The sequence below is a fragment of the Macrobrachium nipponense genome, chromosome 34, assembly GCF_015104395.2.
Source record: "Macrobrachium nipponense isolate FS-2020 chromosome 34, ASM1510439v2, whole genome shotgun sequence".
Lineage (NCBI taxonomy): Eukaryota > Metazoa > Arthropoda > Malacostraca > Decapoda > Palaemonidae > Macrobrachium > Macrobrachium nipponense.
The window spans coordinates 47,807,493-47,824,504 of NC_061095.1; the positions used below are offsets into that span (position 1 = coordinate 47,807,493).

At 39.0% G+C, this 17,012-nt stretch overlaps 1 protein-coding gene across 4 annotated transcripts in view; it reads right to left on the reverse strand.

The window, feature by feature from the left end:
- The window catches only part of LOC135208028 (proto-oncogene c-Rel-like), a 68,296-nt gene extending 52,539 nt beyond the window's left edge, over positions 1 to 15,757 (reverse strand). For 3 of the 4 annotated variants that reach the window (XR_010313103.1, XM_064240143.1, XM_064240140.1), the window contains exons 1-9: positions 15,001 to 15,632; positions 8,630 to 8,707; positions 7,357 to 7,505; positions 7,097 to 7,222; positions 5,519 to 5,762; positions 4,954 to 5,097; positions 3,974 to 4,072; positions 2,828 to 2,961; positions 1,143 to 1,239 (exon numbers count right to left, since the gene is read on the reverse strand). Coding sequence is in view for 3 of the 4 variants with exons in the window: in XM_064240143.1 (XP_064096213.1) it covers positions 1,143 to 1,239; positions 2,828 to 2,961; positions 3,974 to 4,072; positions 4,954 to 5,097; positions 5,519 to 5,762; positions 7,097 to 7,222; positions 7,357 to 7,505; positions 8,630 to 8,696 (1,060 nt within the window). In the remaining variant the exon portion in view is untranslated. The other variant, XM_064240141.1, reaches the window with a different exon arrangement.
- Between the last annotated feature and the right edge of the window lie 1,255 nt (positions 15,758 to 17,012).

The following is a 17,012-nucleotide window of genomic DNA, read 5'->3' on the forward strand; positions in this document are numbered from 1 at the left end:
ATTATATGCACTGTAGATTTGATATTAAACAAACAGATCTAGGACGGTACGCGGCAACTGTTCGTCAGTGCATTCACGAGTCTGGTTCGAAACTTCGTCCCACATATCTTCAAGATCACCGCACTCTGATGCCCCTCCCTGAGGAACCTGCCCACCAGGGTCATAGTAAAGAATATTATCAACACTTTGATTATTTGTTGGGTTCTGATTAGTGCTTGCTGCTGCTGTAAAGCCTCGTTCTAACAGTAATGCAGCTTTGTTTGCATGAATGGGCTGTCCGGAGGGTGTGCCATAAATACCAAAATCATCTTCAGGCTGAACGACAGACCCTCGTGGGTTTTTCTTTGGCGGTAAGGCAGGTACCACCTCCAATTTTGCTGGACTATCACTTGCACTAATGAGAGAAGCCGTAGAGCCTCCAGCAGACGCCGCACGAGCCTGACCCATTACAAATTCCAAGTTTGAATAACATGATGCATATGATGCATCTCCATACACAGCATCTGGCTGTAAACCATTGTTGTTCGAAGAATCTAGGGGTTCTGTTATGTCTTCGTATACGGTAAAGCCTTCGCCAACCGCAGAGAGCAAATCATTGACACTACCCTGAGAGAGAACATCATCCAGCATGTCTGTGTCAGAGTAAACGCTCGTGTCATCCGACCAGAACGGAGATGGACGAGGTGGCCCTGCCGAGGCCCTGGGAGAAGTTGCCCCTGTTTTCCGTCTTTCTAATGTAGCTGTCAACCTCTGCCGAATATCATCAACACTCTGGTCTGGCGACATCAACAGAGGAGGAGATGAACTCTGCCTTGCAAGAATGGCAGAACTGGCAGCAGTGGGGGGGGAGCCGGGCTTCGCTTGAGAGAGAAGGGGAGGCGAGGTAGCTGAGGGTGGACGAACCGGGGCCTGCAGAGCTGTTGCTGGAAATCCAGGCAGCTTCAGATCTGTCGGTGGCTTGGGCTTGGCGTCTTCTGCTAGGACATCAATAACTTCTGGCGATCTTGGAGACTGAGATGGTAGTTTTCGACGTAGGGTGTCCTCACCGGAAGCAGCTATTGAGGCTGGGGAATCCAAACCCAAAATACGTTGGAACAAACCATAATTGTTCTTTAGCCTCTTAAACGATGTAAATGGCCTACCTGAATCCAGAGGCAAGAAATGGAAGTTCCGTGGTTCGCTGGTGCTCTTGTCCGTTGGTCGTAATAGTTGAACATAAACTTTCACAGGATTTTCCACCTAAAAACAATATCAGAATATCATCAATACACAGCAATTTATTTAAAGAATACAGTAAAAATGGTCTTCGCAATTATACATACAAATCGAAATTACATAAAATATATAAATGAATGTTAAGTAAATGCCACAACTTGCAAAATCAAAAGACAGATAGCTAACTAAAGAAAAAAAAAAGCACTTAACACCTACTAGTTTTAGAAAAAAATTCCCATGATATTGTAAGTAATACCTCCAATTACAACGATCAAATGGTGTTTATTTCCTATTATTGGTACTTTCCTCCTACCTTCATCTGCTCATTTTAACCTCTTCCTACTTGTAACTCTCCAGCTTCTCCAACCTAACACAGTTATCTTAATCTCTTCCTGTTTTAAAACTGATCCCTAAATATTACATGACAACATCTTTATACAAACATTTCCCTTTATGGGGCTAAATATGAAACGAGTTCTTTTTACTCCCTTTTGTTCTGTGCTTTTCATCTGAAATCCCACTCTGGCTTCAAATGGTCCATAATAATGTTCATAAGGCTGTGCAGTTATATTAAAGCTAACCTATATATAATTTATCATATGCTTAAGATACACAGGACTCATTTTCTGTATTACACTGCATTCAATAACGCTCACATAATCCTCGTTCTACACAGCCCTAACCCCGGCAGATAAATTTTGCTAAAAATGTACAGCATTTTCACTTAAGCAAATATATGTTGCACAGGCAATGGACAGTCAGGTACAGTCATTATATATCAATCTAAAGTAGTTTAACCAAATCACCAGTCATTTCTAGAAACTTAAAAATAAAATGTTAAAAATGCAGGCATCATCTTAATGCTACATGACAGATATAGAACTAAAGAAAAGATATGTTCATGGGAGCCTTTTCTAAAGAAACGGAAAACACACAAAACATTCCAACTGCAATAATAAAGACATAGAAGAAACAAGTCATGCAATTTAGCCATGAAAAAAATCAACACTGAACACAGAAATCTGCCACAATGCTGTTTAATAAAATTAAAAAAAACTGTGACAACTGAAAACAAAGGTAGGCAATAAGTAACCCACACTCAAGTTAAAACCCATGAAAGTGGTGCAGTTGAAATGACCTTAGCACAAGCACAACGGTGGCTGTGCAAGTCACCAATACATATATTTTGAACCACAGCAAGAAGTAATCATATTTTTGTGTTTCAAATGTATTTGAGTAACTTAGACACTTTATGAACTAGTTTTAACATAATAAAAACTTTTCATACAAATCTGAGGGAATAATGTGAATGATGGGTTTGGAATTTACAACTTTTATTCTAAATGATGAAGTGTTTGAATTCTCAAAAGACCGAGATAGTTTGGACAAATGAAGAGAATGGGTGAATCAGAAAATTGGTAAATACAAAATAGCAAGATGGCCCTGAAAATCATGGAATAAAATATTTTAAATGATGAAAATGACTCGGTAGAAAGTGCTCAAGAAAAGAGACGAGGGAACTAATTTCATGTCTGAAACGGTGAAGGAAAACCTACTAAAAATGAAGTTTATAAACAGGTTTCAGATAAGAAAGAAATCTCATTGAACTAACCTCCAGTGTCTTATATCTTGGGGTTTTGAAGGATATGGCCACCTGTTTATGTACATCAGAAGCCTGAAAATCTCCAAATGCCTCCCACTCTATCCTTCCGTCTTTGACTTCATAAAAGCGTACCTGGATGTCTTCTGTTGAAAGAAATTGAGAAACAATTAGCGTACAGTTTCATTTAACAAAATACAAGAATTCTGAAGGACTTTACATCATACATTAAACATCAATTACTTATCAATCTAATAAACAATTTCCTAGATCAAGGATAAACTTTTCACTCACTAAACCACGTCACACTTACAGAAATAAGCACCTTTCAGAACTGATAAAAGTTCAGGTCCCTAGTTTTAATGCTTTTAAATGCTAAACTTTTACCCAAATTTACCACTAGGGGATGGGGACTCCTTATGACAAGGAATTCTCATGAAAACCACACCTGACTTTGCACCATCTGGATAAGATGATATTTAATGTGAGCTCTACATGAACTGACATTTCTGTTGCCATTTACATTTGTTTGTTTCAACCTTCCGCAAAGGGGTGAAATCATCTTTGTTTCCAGACTTAAAAATTTTTGCTAATGCTCAAAATTATCTCAGTCCTGTGGAAGGTTTTCCATTGGTATGTTTATTACCGAGTTTTGTAATGGAAAATGTTACAATAAGAGAGAACTGTCATATCCAAAGGCCATTCACAACATACCTATGACAAAATACTTGTGTGTGAGCACTTACATTTGCAAACTTTTGGGTCTGATCAAATTAATATTTCAGGAGTTACTCCTAGAAGGATTTAGCTACAATCTGGGACCCAATAATTTTGTTGTAAAATACCTTAACGGCCCCCGCCAATCGCCCCCCTGAGAATTTGAAAAAGAATTTAGGGTTGTGGTTTTAGCTTTCACATAATCTCCAGCCTACATGAATGTCCTACAGCCACGCATTACGCTTATGCTTCCATGACAACTGTGTCTCGTGCGTAAAAGAAAGTCTCTGGTAAGAGACAATACGAGAGGACTATGCCATTGGTGGAAAAAGAGTTGTTGAGAGGAGCAGAGGCTTGTGAAGACAAAAGCCTGGATTAAGGGGGCAAAGTTACCATTCCTGGCTCAAGAGCTATCAAGGACAAAGTGAAAACTTGACATACCTTTAGTGACTTTCTCACATAAGAGTATTATTTCTTTACCGCCAGCAACACTACTCGTGCAGTCACTCAATTTGCATATGTTGAGATCACAGGCGGCTTCTGAAAATGAAAGAGAAGATAAGAATTGCATTTTATTGAAAGAACTAGCACACACCTCATTGCTGGACATGTCTGTGCTTTGAGGTTCTTACTGCAAAGAATGTCACCTATAAGATCCAAAGGGTTGTAATAATAAATATTCCACAAATGAATTCCAAAATTTGTTGAGGAATATACAAAGGACACACAAATTCACTTTTTCTGAGTCATTTTAGTACGAGATATGGAATAAATAAGAACTGTTACTGATTTAACATTCAATAGCTTAACAAATTACTAACCAGAGAGTTCACTCCTATGACTGACCAGTTTTACCAATATATACATCATAAATTGCAGATATTTATTTCTATTTATCCATGTATGCATGTCAACCACTCATACACAGATAGGAGTTACCAAAGCAATTTTAATTATCTAATATTTAATAAGGATGATATTACAAAGACCTTACATCGCTTCCCAAGTTTAGCTTGATAAAATAAATTTGAAAAAAAAAAAAATGAAAAAGATGGATGTTGCATTATCCTCCAGATGTTTGGTGGCTCGATTCCAGAAGGTAATGTTTAAATCATGATGACTCGATGTGTCAGTTTTCACCATAATCAAAGTCATTTTAGACTATAAACCAAATATATTACGCAACTTGCTGTATGTCCGTTTTTATAACAACAATGGTAAGTACCCTCGACATTATGCATAAATGTACAAAAGATGCTATATATCAGATAATGATTATAACATGAGTTCATAATATATCTGGTATGATCACTGCATATTGCTGATACTATTTAGGAGTAAAGAAACAAGATGAAGCACAAAATCTAAAACTGGTTCACTGCTGCTAAAACACCCTCAGTCAATATATTTAAAAAACTTACTTTTGTCATATATAGGATCAGACACCACTGGCTTCAAGGGGAATGTAAATTTCCCCTTCTCAGAGCCTTCGAGGAACACTTGGAAACACAGTCTTAGTGAATTTAGGTCGATACTCTGAGGTTGGTTTCGATGGCTGAATCCAGCTGTGGGAAAACAAAAGATCAGCAGTCAAATGGGAGCCTAATTCCGACATGTCACTGGAATAAAACAACCCCATTTAACGCTTTTGTAACAACGCTTCTTCCCACCCTTTGATGATGTAATGCATGGCACAACATTGCACAGACAGGCAGCCTTCTGAACCAAACAGGTCCAAGTAAAGAAACCAGGTGATAGGCTACTATGAAACAAAGCTGGATTTGCCAAACTTATCTTTCAATCAATTATTGCAGTTCTACTCTAAAAATATTTCTGTCTATTATAAAGCACCACTTTTATAAGTAAACAATCCTTTTTCACTTTACTCAAGAACCACCTTTTACACAGAAATGGGAATGAACCACATTTCTGAAACACTGCAACATGCAACCAAGGATAATTATGCCTTTCCCCTTCTGCACTCACTTTGAAATGGGTCAACACGAATCTCTTCTCTGAGTTTCAGAGCGTCTTCCACGTCACGCTTTTTAATGCACTGTATTCCCAAATTTGAGAACATGCACTGCATAGTGTCACTGTTGATCGTCATTGTACATATTCCTTTTTTACACCCTTCTTTCCCAACAAGGTTATGGGGATGCGGTCTGTAGGGAGGGTCAACAGTTACACATGACACTACCACTACTGCAGGACCCTTGTAACCAACCACCTGTAAGAGAACAAACAAATTCATCTATGATACTTCTACAGGGACTAGAATGCTGTTTGGAAAATTCATTTCTGTTGTACGTAACAGCTACAAATAAATACAATCAGATAAAACATACAACTACAAGGCTAACATGTCTAGGACTTCCTTATGTATGGGGATATGTATATACAGTGGACCCCCGTACCAGCCACGCCCCAGCCCCGGCGAATAGCTAGAATCTGTGAATACTTAGAACCCTTATAAAAATGCTTAATAATGCCTATTTTGTTAGTTCAAACTCAAGAAAAACTCGCTAAAAATGCTTATTCCTTGTATTTTTAATAGTAATATGTCAAAAAGTGCATTTAACCATGAAATTGATATGAAAATAAAAGTAATTAGTGAAGAGCTCTCATAGAAAAATACTGTGAATATGCAAATAATGGGTATATAAGGTCCACAGAGAAATCCAAAACGTGAATCCACGGATAGCAGGGGTGGACTGTATGTACAGAGCTCAGGAAGACAATATGTAAAATCATCTTTACCACCTACAAAGAAAATGTGAATCAAACATAAACGTTATAAATACAGACACAAACCCAGCGAAATCTAACAAAATACCTAGAGCATTTATTGAACTCCAAGAACGCTTTTAATTTAGTTTTTTTTATTACCTTCTAAGTTACATTATTAATGAATAATTTAACCTGACAGTGAGTTAACATTAACTTCATAAGGATTTGTCATTCATAAATAAATTAGATTTTATCCAAATATGTTGCAACTCCTCAAAATTTAGGCTAATGATTGGATAAATAGAAAATGCTGAATATTCAGACAATTTTTTTCAAGGATCTATCTCGGATAAAAATGCAAGTTGCTGGACGAAAACTGCAAAACTGCTAAAGATATGTTTCACATTAAAAGTTCCTCTCCATTCTCTACATTTGGGGACAGGGCCATATGGGTTATTCACTACATACCCATGATTCAGAGGAGTGCGACTGATTCAAAGACTGGCTAACATTACTTCAAAGTGGTTTTCTTTTTAAATGAATGAAATCTTGATCAGGTGGCTAAAGGGATTTAAGGAAGAGCATCTTCTGTGATGCATTATTTAAAATGTGAACAACCAAAAGCAAATAAGAATAGAGAGTAAAACCTGATGAACACAAAAATTAATAAGTTAAATTTAATTACTACTGGACTTTTAAAAAACCACTGAGAAAAACCCCACAGTTGATAGTATTCCATTTTATAAGAAAACTCACATTCAGAATGACCAGTTTCCAACACAACCAATAATAATGACAATCCTTAGCAGTGAAAGTAAACAAAAGCTCACCCACCTGTATGCCTGGGAAAGTTTTATTATCTGCAGTGCTTCGAACTCCAGGTATTGACCCAGCCGAACGACCCTCGCACATATAACGAAATCGCAGAGCTTTGGCCTGAGGCTGCTCCAATATTTTCACCTGTATAACATATGTATTGAAATAAAATATTACAAGCAATAATGAAAATGAATAAATTATTATGCTAAAACATCTCCAACAATTGCAAAATGTAAATTGCATGACAAAAAAATGAATACCATGGCCGAACTTACGTAAGCTTTCCTTTTGAGTGCATAATCAGGATCGTTGCATGATTCCTGTGTCACGACAGAGTAATTGTCTTCACTGCCTATCGCACTTCCGACTACGGCTCCTCCATATTCTGTGTCTAAGCCTTGGTAGTCTTCTTTGATAACATCAACTGTAAAGTATGGAAGATTTTAGATGCACACATAACGCTCTTCACCGAGTCTAACATTTCTACACATAGACAAATTGACGGCACAATTTTTGCTAAGAGGAATTTGCTCTACTGTGTGTGAGAGAAGCCCCCTAGTCAGATATAGCCTCCAATCCTCTTCGCTCTTTTTCGGTATGAAACTGTTGCAAAATGAACTCATCTGGTTACATGAACACCAAGGGCATAACGCTGCCAAACATGCACTAAAATCTCTCACACCTTCTGTTTTATGCTTTTCACATTCATGATTTTGTAGGTTGTATTTGTACTTCAGCACAAAATAGTGCAATGTAGTACAGGCAGTCTCGGCAGGCGTTCCATTCTGGACGGCGTGACAGTAACCAAAATCGCTGATAACTGAAAATCAGGGTTAACAGCACCGATAAGCGGGGATCGGCACATATCGGCACCAAAAATCCAGTTATCGTCATCACTAAAGAAGAGCCATAAACCTGGATCGCTGACAACCGGGGACTGCCTGTATAAGGAATTGTTTTATGTGCATGCACACTGACAATTCTAGCAAATCCTTAAATGCATATTAGTACACACACACACACACATATATATATATATATATATATATATATATATATATATATATATATATATATATATATATATATATATATATATATATATATTTGAACATAAATAAATAATACTCTTGGCAGTTGCACAACAGAAATTCATTTTGTGAGACATACCAGAGTTTTTCTGCATCTAAGATAAATCAGACTGCATGAATTTCCTTGCTTCCACACTCACAAGGGACAGAATTTGAAATTTAGGCCAAAGGTCAAGCACGTGGCCCTATGAGGTCATTCAGCACAGGCAGGAAAACCACGAGTAAAAATGTTGGAAAGGAATAACAGGAGGAAAACCTCAAAGCAGTTACACTATGAAACAATAGGTAGGAGAGGGTGGAAAGTAAGGAAGAAAGAGAATATGAAAGAAGGTAGAGTACAAAGAACATAAGGGTTGTGGCTAAGAACCTTAAGTAATGCCTACAATGCACTGACGGAACTACTACTCCCCTATGGATAAAACAAAGGACAAAACAAATGGATCCAAAAGGTACTCACTGATATCGCTGATGTTGTAGTCGAGCGTGTTGGTGTTCCGCATGCTCACAGACCTTGGATCCGCCATCCCGCCAGCACCTGAAAGGACCGATGAAATAATCAGATGACGTCACGTAATCGTCAAGAAATAAAAACACTATAAAATCCAACAGTAAAAAGTGACTTACAGACAATTAAGCAAATTGTTCAGTGGAAGGAGAGAGAAGTCTCCCCGAGGATGTCCAGCAACTGGAACTTCAAAACTTCAAGCGAAGATGCAATGCACTACTAACCTAAAGCTAATCTTCTTGCATTTGAATTCGTTTATTTATTCATTTATTTTGTCGTTTTAATGAGGGAGATCACCTCTTTATGTATTTCCCTTTACCTTCTCCTCCTTCCTAATGAACACCATATTCTTTGGAAGCTTGAATTTCAAGTAAATAATAATAATAATGATAATAATAATTAATACCACTCTCTATATATACTGTATAAACATCACCAGACATTCATACAATTACAATGCATGAAGTTGAAAGTGCAAGTACTAATCATTCGGCCCCAAGCGACTGAACATTCAAGGCTGGTGTGAATACATTCAAAGTGAGGAAAAAAGTAACAGTAACCAGGCTAACCTACCTGAAAATCATGTCTTTTTACTGTGTATATTAATCAGAAGCATTCAAGAACTTCGGGTAAAGGTAGCCCATCCCACCAAAGCCACTACCAGACAACAAAGGTATTGTGTACTGGACCCCATTTTCTGTGTACAATACTATAAACACAATACACAGCCTTGGCATTAACAGACTGTATTTACTGTTAGTCAACAGTGTGCAATTTATCCAAGATTAAGTATTGACAAGCAACAAGTAGGAAATACTCAAAATATCCCGGGAAAGTAATTTTTCAATTACCAAGAAGAGGCAATACTACAACCTTAATGCAATTTTGTTTACTTCTTTGCCATTTAGTTCAATTTATCATACATAAAGTCACATTACAAGGTCATACTCGTCTCCCCCCCCCCTCCAACAAAGTCACGCTAAGTGGAGTATGGGGAGGTACTACTTAGAATATCAGAAAGCTGTTCTTTGAACCCAGCCTCTAATGGTATATTGATTGTTCTACCCTTGAGGCCATGCAGTCCAGTTCCTTGATGATTCAAACACCAACATGAGTATAGTGGTTTCCATGGCAACTGCCCATGAGTAAGTTTATGGGGTTAACCTTTTCCTTCCCATAAAGAGATGAGGTCCAATACAATGGGAATCAATAATAGTAGAGAAACATACATTTAATGATCAACTACAGATAAGTTACCTGACTAAACAATAATCTATCATGTTTTCTCTGTCTGGAGAGGCTGTCGTGTACATTTCCCAGACTGGTGGATATCACCTTTAGAAAAAGATTCAGTGCTTGAAACACCAGACAAGACAGGATGTACTCAAGTGGGACCAAAGCAGACTTTGCCATGCAGGTTGCTCTCTGGGCAGACCTGAGAGGAATAACAATGTGACAGGTGCTGTTGCCAGGGATTGCAACCAAGTGACAATGGTTAAATTCAGCCAATTAAACGGTACGTCCTTTTTGGGCAGCGCTGTTAATATTAGGTGAGACAGGTTTTCTAACATAAAATTTAGGCCAAAGGCCAAGCACTGGAACCTACGAGGTCATTCAGTGTTGAAAATGAAACAGAGAGTAGAGAAGTTTGAAGGTTTTATAGGAGGAAAACCTTGCAGTTGCAACTTTGAAATAATCATTAGGAGAGGGAGGAAAGTACGATGGAGAAAGAGAATAAGAATACGTAGAGGTAAAGCAAAGGTGTTGCCGGTGTTGCCGCTATTGGCCAAAGGAATGCTACAAAGGACCTTAAGTAGTGCCTGCGATGACATTTTTCATAGGATCAAGCTACATGACATTATCAGCACATTTCTCCCATAAGTAATCATGATATATACTTTGGTACTAGATGTGTGGGATTTTAATACGCTTCAAAACAAAAACAAAACATATTAGGGGAAATTCCATGAAAGGTAATCAATCTGAGGCATGCTTACTCTAGTACTTAAGTCCATTCAGGTCCCCTCCCACTCCTACTAGATTACAAAGCATTGTTGAATTGTATCTGAAAAGCATGACTTTCAATACTCCAGGCAAGCAGTATGAATTCTACTGCATTTTATTTTACATATATAATAATAATCATTACGATAACAATTAGGTAGATAGAACGATGGGTGATCAAAGAAAAGTAAATAAGATGGGTGATCAAAGAAAAGTAAATTAAGTCTGTAATGACATTACTATTTTGATTATGTTTTCAACAAACAAAGGCCTCTCAATGTCACAATAAAAACTTTTTTGGATGGGTGGAGTATGAAACGAGTATATACTCTCCTCTATCCAGTTCCCTTTCAGTTTGCCCTCCCATCAGGTCTAGGTTTTTACATATCCCATCCTTATGCAACTTCTGGGACCTGATTACAGATCTCCATCCAACTGCTTACATATCTAATGCTTGTAGGACTGTTTTTCTCATCCCTTCCCATTGCATATTCAAATATAATCTATATAAATCTTAAGAGATCTCTGTTTTCCAGTTGGTGAATCATATCCCTCCATCATGACCTTCCCATGACACTATAGCCATGATTTTAAGACTAAATGATGATACCTTTTCGAAGTCTCTTCCATTTTTCTTATCTGTACTCATGTTTTTGTTACATCAAGCAGTATAGGCCTTACCTACGCATTGTCTCTCACTACCAATGGGGTACTTTTATTTAACATTCTTCAAGCTAGCTATTTCCACAATCTAGGTGGCAGCTATTCTTTTTCTTATAGCCCTCTCATTCCATGTCCCATTGTCTAGTGTACCCAAGGTAACAGAAATACACTACCTCTTCTGAATCTGTCAATGCATCACATGGTTCCACTTTTCCTCAATGTATATTCTGTACCACTCAGCATCTCTTGGAGCTACAACTGTTAAACTCTGTACACAGTAATGAGATTACCCATACACCTTTCCAAAAGCAATCATGTGGCCACTTTCCAAACAGTACTCTTTCCTTTGTATTCTTTCCTACTTTGTTTTGTTAATGTTCTACTCTCTAACCTTTTAAACATTTTCAAGATTTCTTCCTCAAATTTTGCAGTTCACAAGTTATCTGGATACAGAAGCCTTACTATTGCTCTTTACGCATACCAAAAGCAGTTGGAATTGGAAGACAGTATAAAATCTAGGCCAAAGACCAAGTGCTGGGGCCTGTGAGGTCATTCAGCACTGAAAGGGAAATTGAAAGCATAAAGATTTTAAAGGTGTAACAGAAGACCTCACAGTTACGCTATGAGACAATTGTTATTAGAGGGTGGTATCTAAGATGGAAGAAAGACATTAAGGGAAGTACAATAAAAGGAAAGCACCCTCACTACACTAATGGCACTACTCCCCTAAGGGATCAAATTAAAAGGACTCTGGGCTGATCCTTAAAGAACTTCAACACTGACCTAAATCAACCTAAATGCCCTGATACACCTGCCACTGTCCTCGCTTAAGATTTAGATCTTGTATTCTGGTAAATCAAACATCACTAACCCTGACATGTCTTTCAGGAACCCTCTTCATTTTTTAAAACCTATAATTATCATCAATACTTGACTAGTGACGTAGCTCCAACCCACAAAGAAATATAGAAGTACGTAAAGTTACACCAATCGGAAGAAATATAGACGGACGAACAGAACAAAACAGAAAGATTCTTATCTTATATTGTCAGTCAGAAACTGAACACTAACTTAAGAGCACATAAATAAACTTTTCGACATCAAAACTTTGCATGTTTATTCTTAATAAGAGTGAATAAAAATGGACATAATATTTGTGCACTAATGCTTGGCATAAAACTTCCATTGGAATAATGTATAACTACATTCACAAATTGTAAGAGAGTTGCGCTCCTGAAAAGCAAGGCATAAGACATCTGAACAAGGATGTTTCTGAACCTAACCTATTCTAGGAAGCCATGCCCTGAAGTGGCCAGGTCAGAAGTGGGGGAGGGGGAGGATTTAAAACCATGATTTTCTTAAACTTTTCTGCTGCGAGAACACTTCACTGTAGTCACGGACACCATTTTAGTTTTAAAAGGCTGCAATGAAGCAAGCTTATTCCTTGCATCAGGAAAGAGACTTTGTCAGAAATGGCAATGTAATGACTAAAGGAGGGTTCCATTCTTGCTAGGTAGCACTTGGTGCCTTAAGTTAGGTTAAGGGAGTTAAAGTTTGGGATTTGAATATACAACATAGGCCAAAGAGCAAGTGCTCGGACCTATACAGTCATTCAGCAGTGAAAATAATGTTGAAACAACTGTTAGGAGAAGGTGGAGGAATGTATGATGGAAAAAAGAGAATATGAATTGAGGTACTATATCGTAAAAGGAACAAAAGGGGTTGCAGCTACGGGCAAAAAGGACACAGCAAAGAACTTAAATTAATGCCTAAAGAGTACCGTATGAGGCACTACCTCCCTACGAGGGAAGGTAAGGTTTGTATGGATGCATCCCTGCAACTGATCTCAAGACATCTTTGACCTTCACCATGCGTTATGTGATGGATACCGATTAACGACACAAACTACATGATTTTACAATGGAAAACTTCTGTGTACTTTAAACTATACGTTCATGTGCAAAACACTTTTTTTTGGTCACTCCATTAAAATATCTAGCTTAGGATAGAGTGATTCTAGTTGAGAGCTACACATAAGATATTGCCAATTAATGACTCTCTTTGACCAAGCATTATACCAAAGGACGTGTACGATGCAGTACAGGCACAATATGTAACTTTAAAAATTAACCTAATGTGAAAAATTTATCATTGTCTTATGCAGTAAATGTAGCAATACGGTTAACGTAAAGGAGATGGCCACATGTAGATATGTATTGATGCAATTTTTTGGCTAAGCAATACAGAAGTGGGTGTATATAAAAACATGCAATTTTTTGGCTAAGCAACACTGAAGTTGGCGTATATAAAAACAAGGCAAGTTGTGGTTTTTCTATGCAGTTTTACCTGCTGAACAAGAATTTTAAGAACTAATATATCGGACGAACCTGTAATTACCAGGGGCAGTACTGGACGACTGTTAATATACAGCAATACCCCCCTAACACGGCCGAAATACACTGGACGCCCCAATCCTAGTGGTAGATCTAGGGTACTAATCCACGGCAGCCTAGACTATGGCAGTTGCGGTTTTTCTATGCAGTTTTACCTCCTGAACAAGAATTTTAAGTAATATTTATTCGGACGACTGTAATTAACCCCCAAGGGCCAGTATTAAACACGGCGAAATACATTGGGCGCCCCAATCCCTAGTGGATGTCGTATCCGCGGTGACGTTCCTAACAGTCCGTGCGGAACTATTCTGTAGAATTACCACTGCAAGGAACGTCACCGCGGATACGACATCCACTAAGGATTGGGGCGTCCAATGTATTTCGCTGTGTTTAGTACTGGCCCCTGGGAGTTAATTACAGTCGTCTGAATAAATATTACTTAAAATTCTTGTTTAGGAGGTAAAACTGCATAGCAAAACCACAACTGCCACAGTCTACGCTGCCGCGGATTAGTACCCAAAATTACCAAAACTAGGTATAAACAAAAGACAGGAATTACTATATTAAAAGTTGCCAACGCCAAGCTACGTCTTTTGATAAAGATAACCATAATCTAGGTAATGCAACTTTAAATAAACAACTTAACATGGCTTAAGATAACCAGCCCAGCCTAACACAGCCCGAAGTAAACAGCCTAAACGAAACGACCTAAAGTAACATACAGTAACAGTCTAACATGGCTGAATATAAACAACCTACGGCAGACATCCAAACATACCCAAAAGTAAACAGTCTAACATAGCCTTATGTAAACAACCGAACACAGCTTTATGTAAACAGCCTAACGTCCCCTGTGGTCTAACAGCCTAACATAGCCGAAGACATACAGCCTTAGGTAAATAGCCTAACGTATCCTACGGTAAACTGACAATAGTAGTAGGTACCTGTAGTAGTAGCTAGCCTAGTTACGTAGGTTAGGTAAACAGCCTTAAGCCCTAAGGTAACACACCTTACTACAAAGCATTAGGTAAAAAGCCTAACATAGCCTAAGGTAAACAGACAGTGGTAAGAAGCCTTACACAGCCTTAGGTAAACAGCCTATAAAGTAGCCTGAAGTAAACAGACAGACAGACAGACAGACAGACAGTCGTAAGAGCCAGCCCCTCCCCCTTCCCCCAGTCCCTTCCTTCCATCCTCCTCCACCTCGGGACCCGGAGGACACTTTGGAACCTCATTTCGGGGCTCCTCCTCCTTCGGACTTACTCCTCGGCCCCTGGGGACGTCGCTGAACTCGTCGCCGATCGGCCTAGAGGTCCATGGCGGGCAGTCAAGGCCGAATGTCGCCGAAAAACTGCCGAAGAAGAAGATAAGTCTCCACCGAGTGATTATTCCCCGTATTTTGGTGGAGATGACTAAATCTATTCCCAGAACCAGATCACAACAACGCTCCTGATTGGTCGAGGTGAGTCACGTGACCGCGATGCGTTCTAGCGACCGTCGGCACGCATCGTTCTTTTCGCTCGTTTCTTCGTCAAACGGGACTTTTGGTCACAAACTATTACCGCAAAATTATCCAAATACTCTTTTCTTTTATTAGGATCTAACTCGAAAGAGTCTCGGGCACTCCCAAGGTGGCACTCGTCATATTATTTTCGTCCGTGTTCTGATGAATGACGTCAATTTTTTTCATTTATAACATTATCTGTCTTATCCGATTATATAATAATTTTCATTAAATATAATATGGAGTTTACACTCTTATCTAAAATTAGATGGCGCATACGGAAACAAGACAGCTTAGAATGCACTCGTTGTACACTAGAAACTCAGCACATGCAAGAGTAATTTCAAGGTCACTCACTACACCCACTGCATCTACAACAGGAGACAATAATAATTACACAAATGCTTAAAAAGAGTCACTGCCAAGTGACGCCCTCATCGCCCAAGGGACCAAACCGAACAGAGCCACAGTTAGGTCTACTACTGGGCACTGACTGAAGATCCTACCCACAAATGTTTCGTCAGAGATCTGGCTGTGAGGGAGCCGTGGGGGGCGGGGGCCAGGGAAGACCCTACCCACCACCAGGGGAAATCCCACAAAATCCCAGTTTCCTGACAGAAGTGCGGATTAACTACAGGCCAAAATCGCCCCTGACACCTTATCAACTGGTTTATTTGTCAAAAGAAACTATTATCTCGGAATATATCCGCATTTTGGGTCATTTTCACACCGGAATTGATTTCTACGCACAAGAATAGTAGCAGCGGCTAGGGATCGAGGGTTGGGGAGGAGGGTCACGGCGTCTGGTGTCTAGGTATACACCAAAAAAAGAAAGAAAAAAAAAAAGGGTGTCTTGACTGAGTAATCCGCGGACTAGATCGATGACATGCAGCACTTTTACCTGTTCCTATTTGCGTCCGTTTCCTTCAGGTGGGCGAGGAGCTATATAGGTTTGACAGAGGTTTGAGGACCTGCGCTTGATCTATTTATAAGTCACGGCAGTAATATTCCCTTTCAGAATTCGAGAACTTCGTAGATAGGACATATTTTGAAATGTGAGGTACTACCATGTGGGTGCCATCACGTAGGCAGTATTACTTGTCAGTCAGTTGCTTCTTGACGTAATTGAAGGAGAATACGACTACCTTTGACTCTGATTCCAGAAATATCATCCAGGAATTTATAGTTGTAGGCTGATAACCTAAATCTGGAAGATTGTGTGTCGATTATCGGCCAGGTATATACGCCATTGATTGCTTAGGTGCACAGGAGACTCTTAAAAGAGAGGGGGTTGCGGGAATCTCCAAAGCGTTTAAAGTTCTCGTTGAGCCTGGAGCAACAACACAGCCTCAAGGTGTTCGTAGAACTTTTACCAATGGAACACGGAGAGAGAGAGAGAGAGAGAGAGAGAGAGAGAGAGAGAGAGAGAGAGAGAGAGAATTGTTGCTGAATGGGATGAGGCAGAAGAACCAAAAGGCAAAACGGCGACAATTGTGAAAACAGTGCGACAAAAATAGTAGTATTACTTTTTAAAGGCTTCATAAAGTACCATATATCAAACCCCAAACTGTCGCTGAATGGGTTGCGACAAGAAATACTTCAAAAGTTCAAAATTGAGAGAGAGAGAGAGAGAGAGAGAGAGAGAGAGAGAGAGAGAGATGAGATAGGGGGAGCGGAAGGAGAGAGAGAGGAGAGAGAGAATGGGAGGGGGGGATGGGAGCATCAAATAACCACTGTTGATGGATGATAAAAATATAAATTTACGTAACGA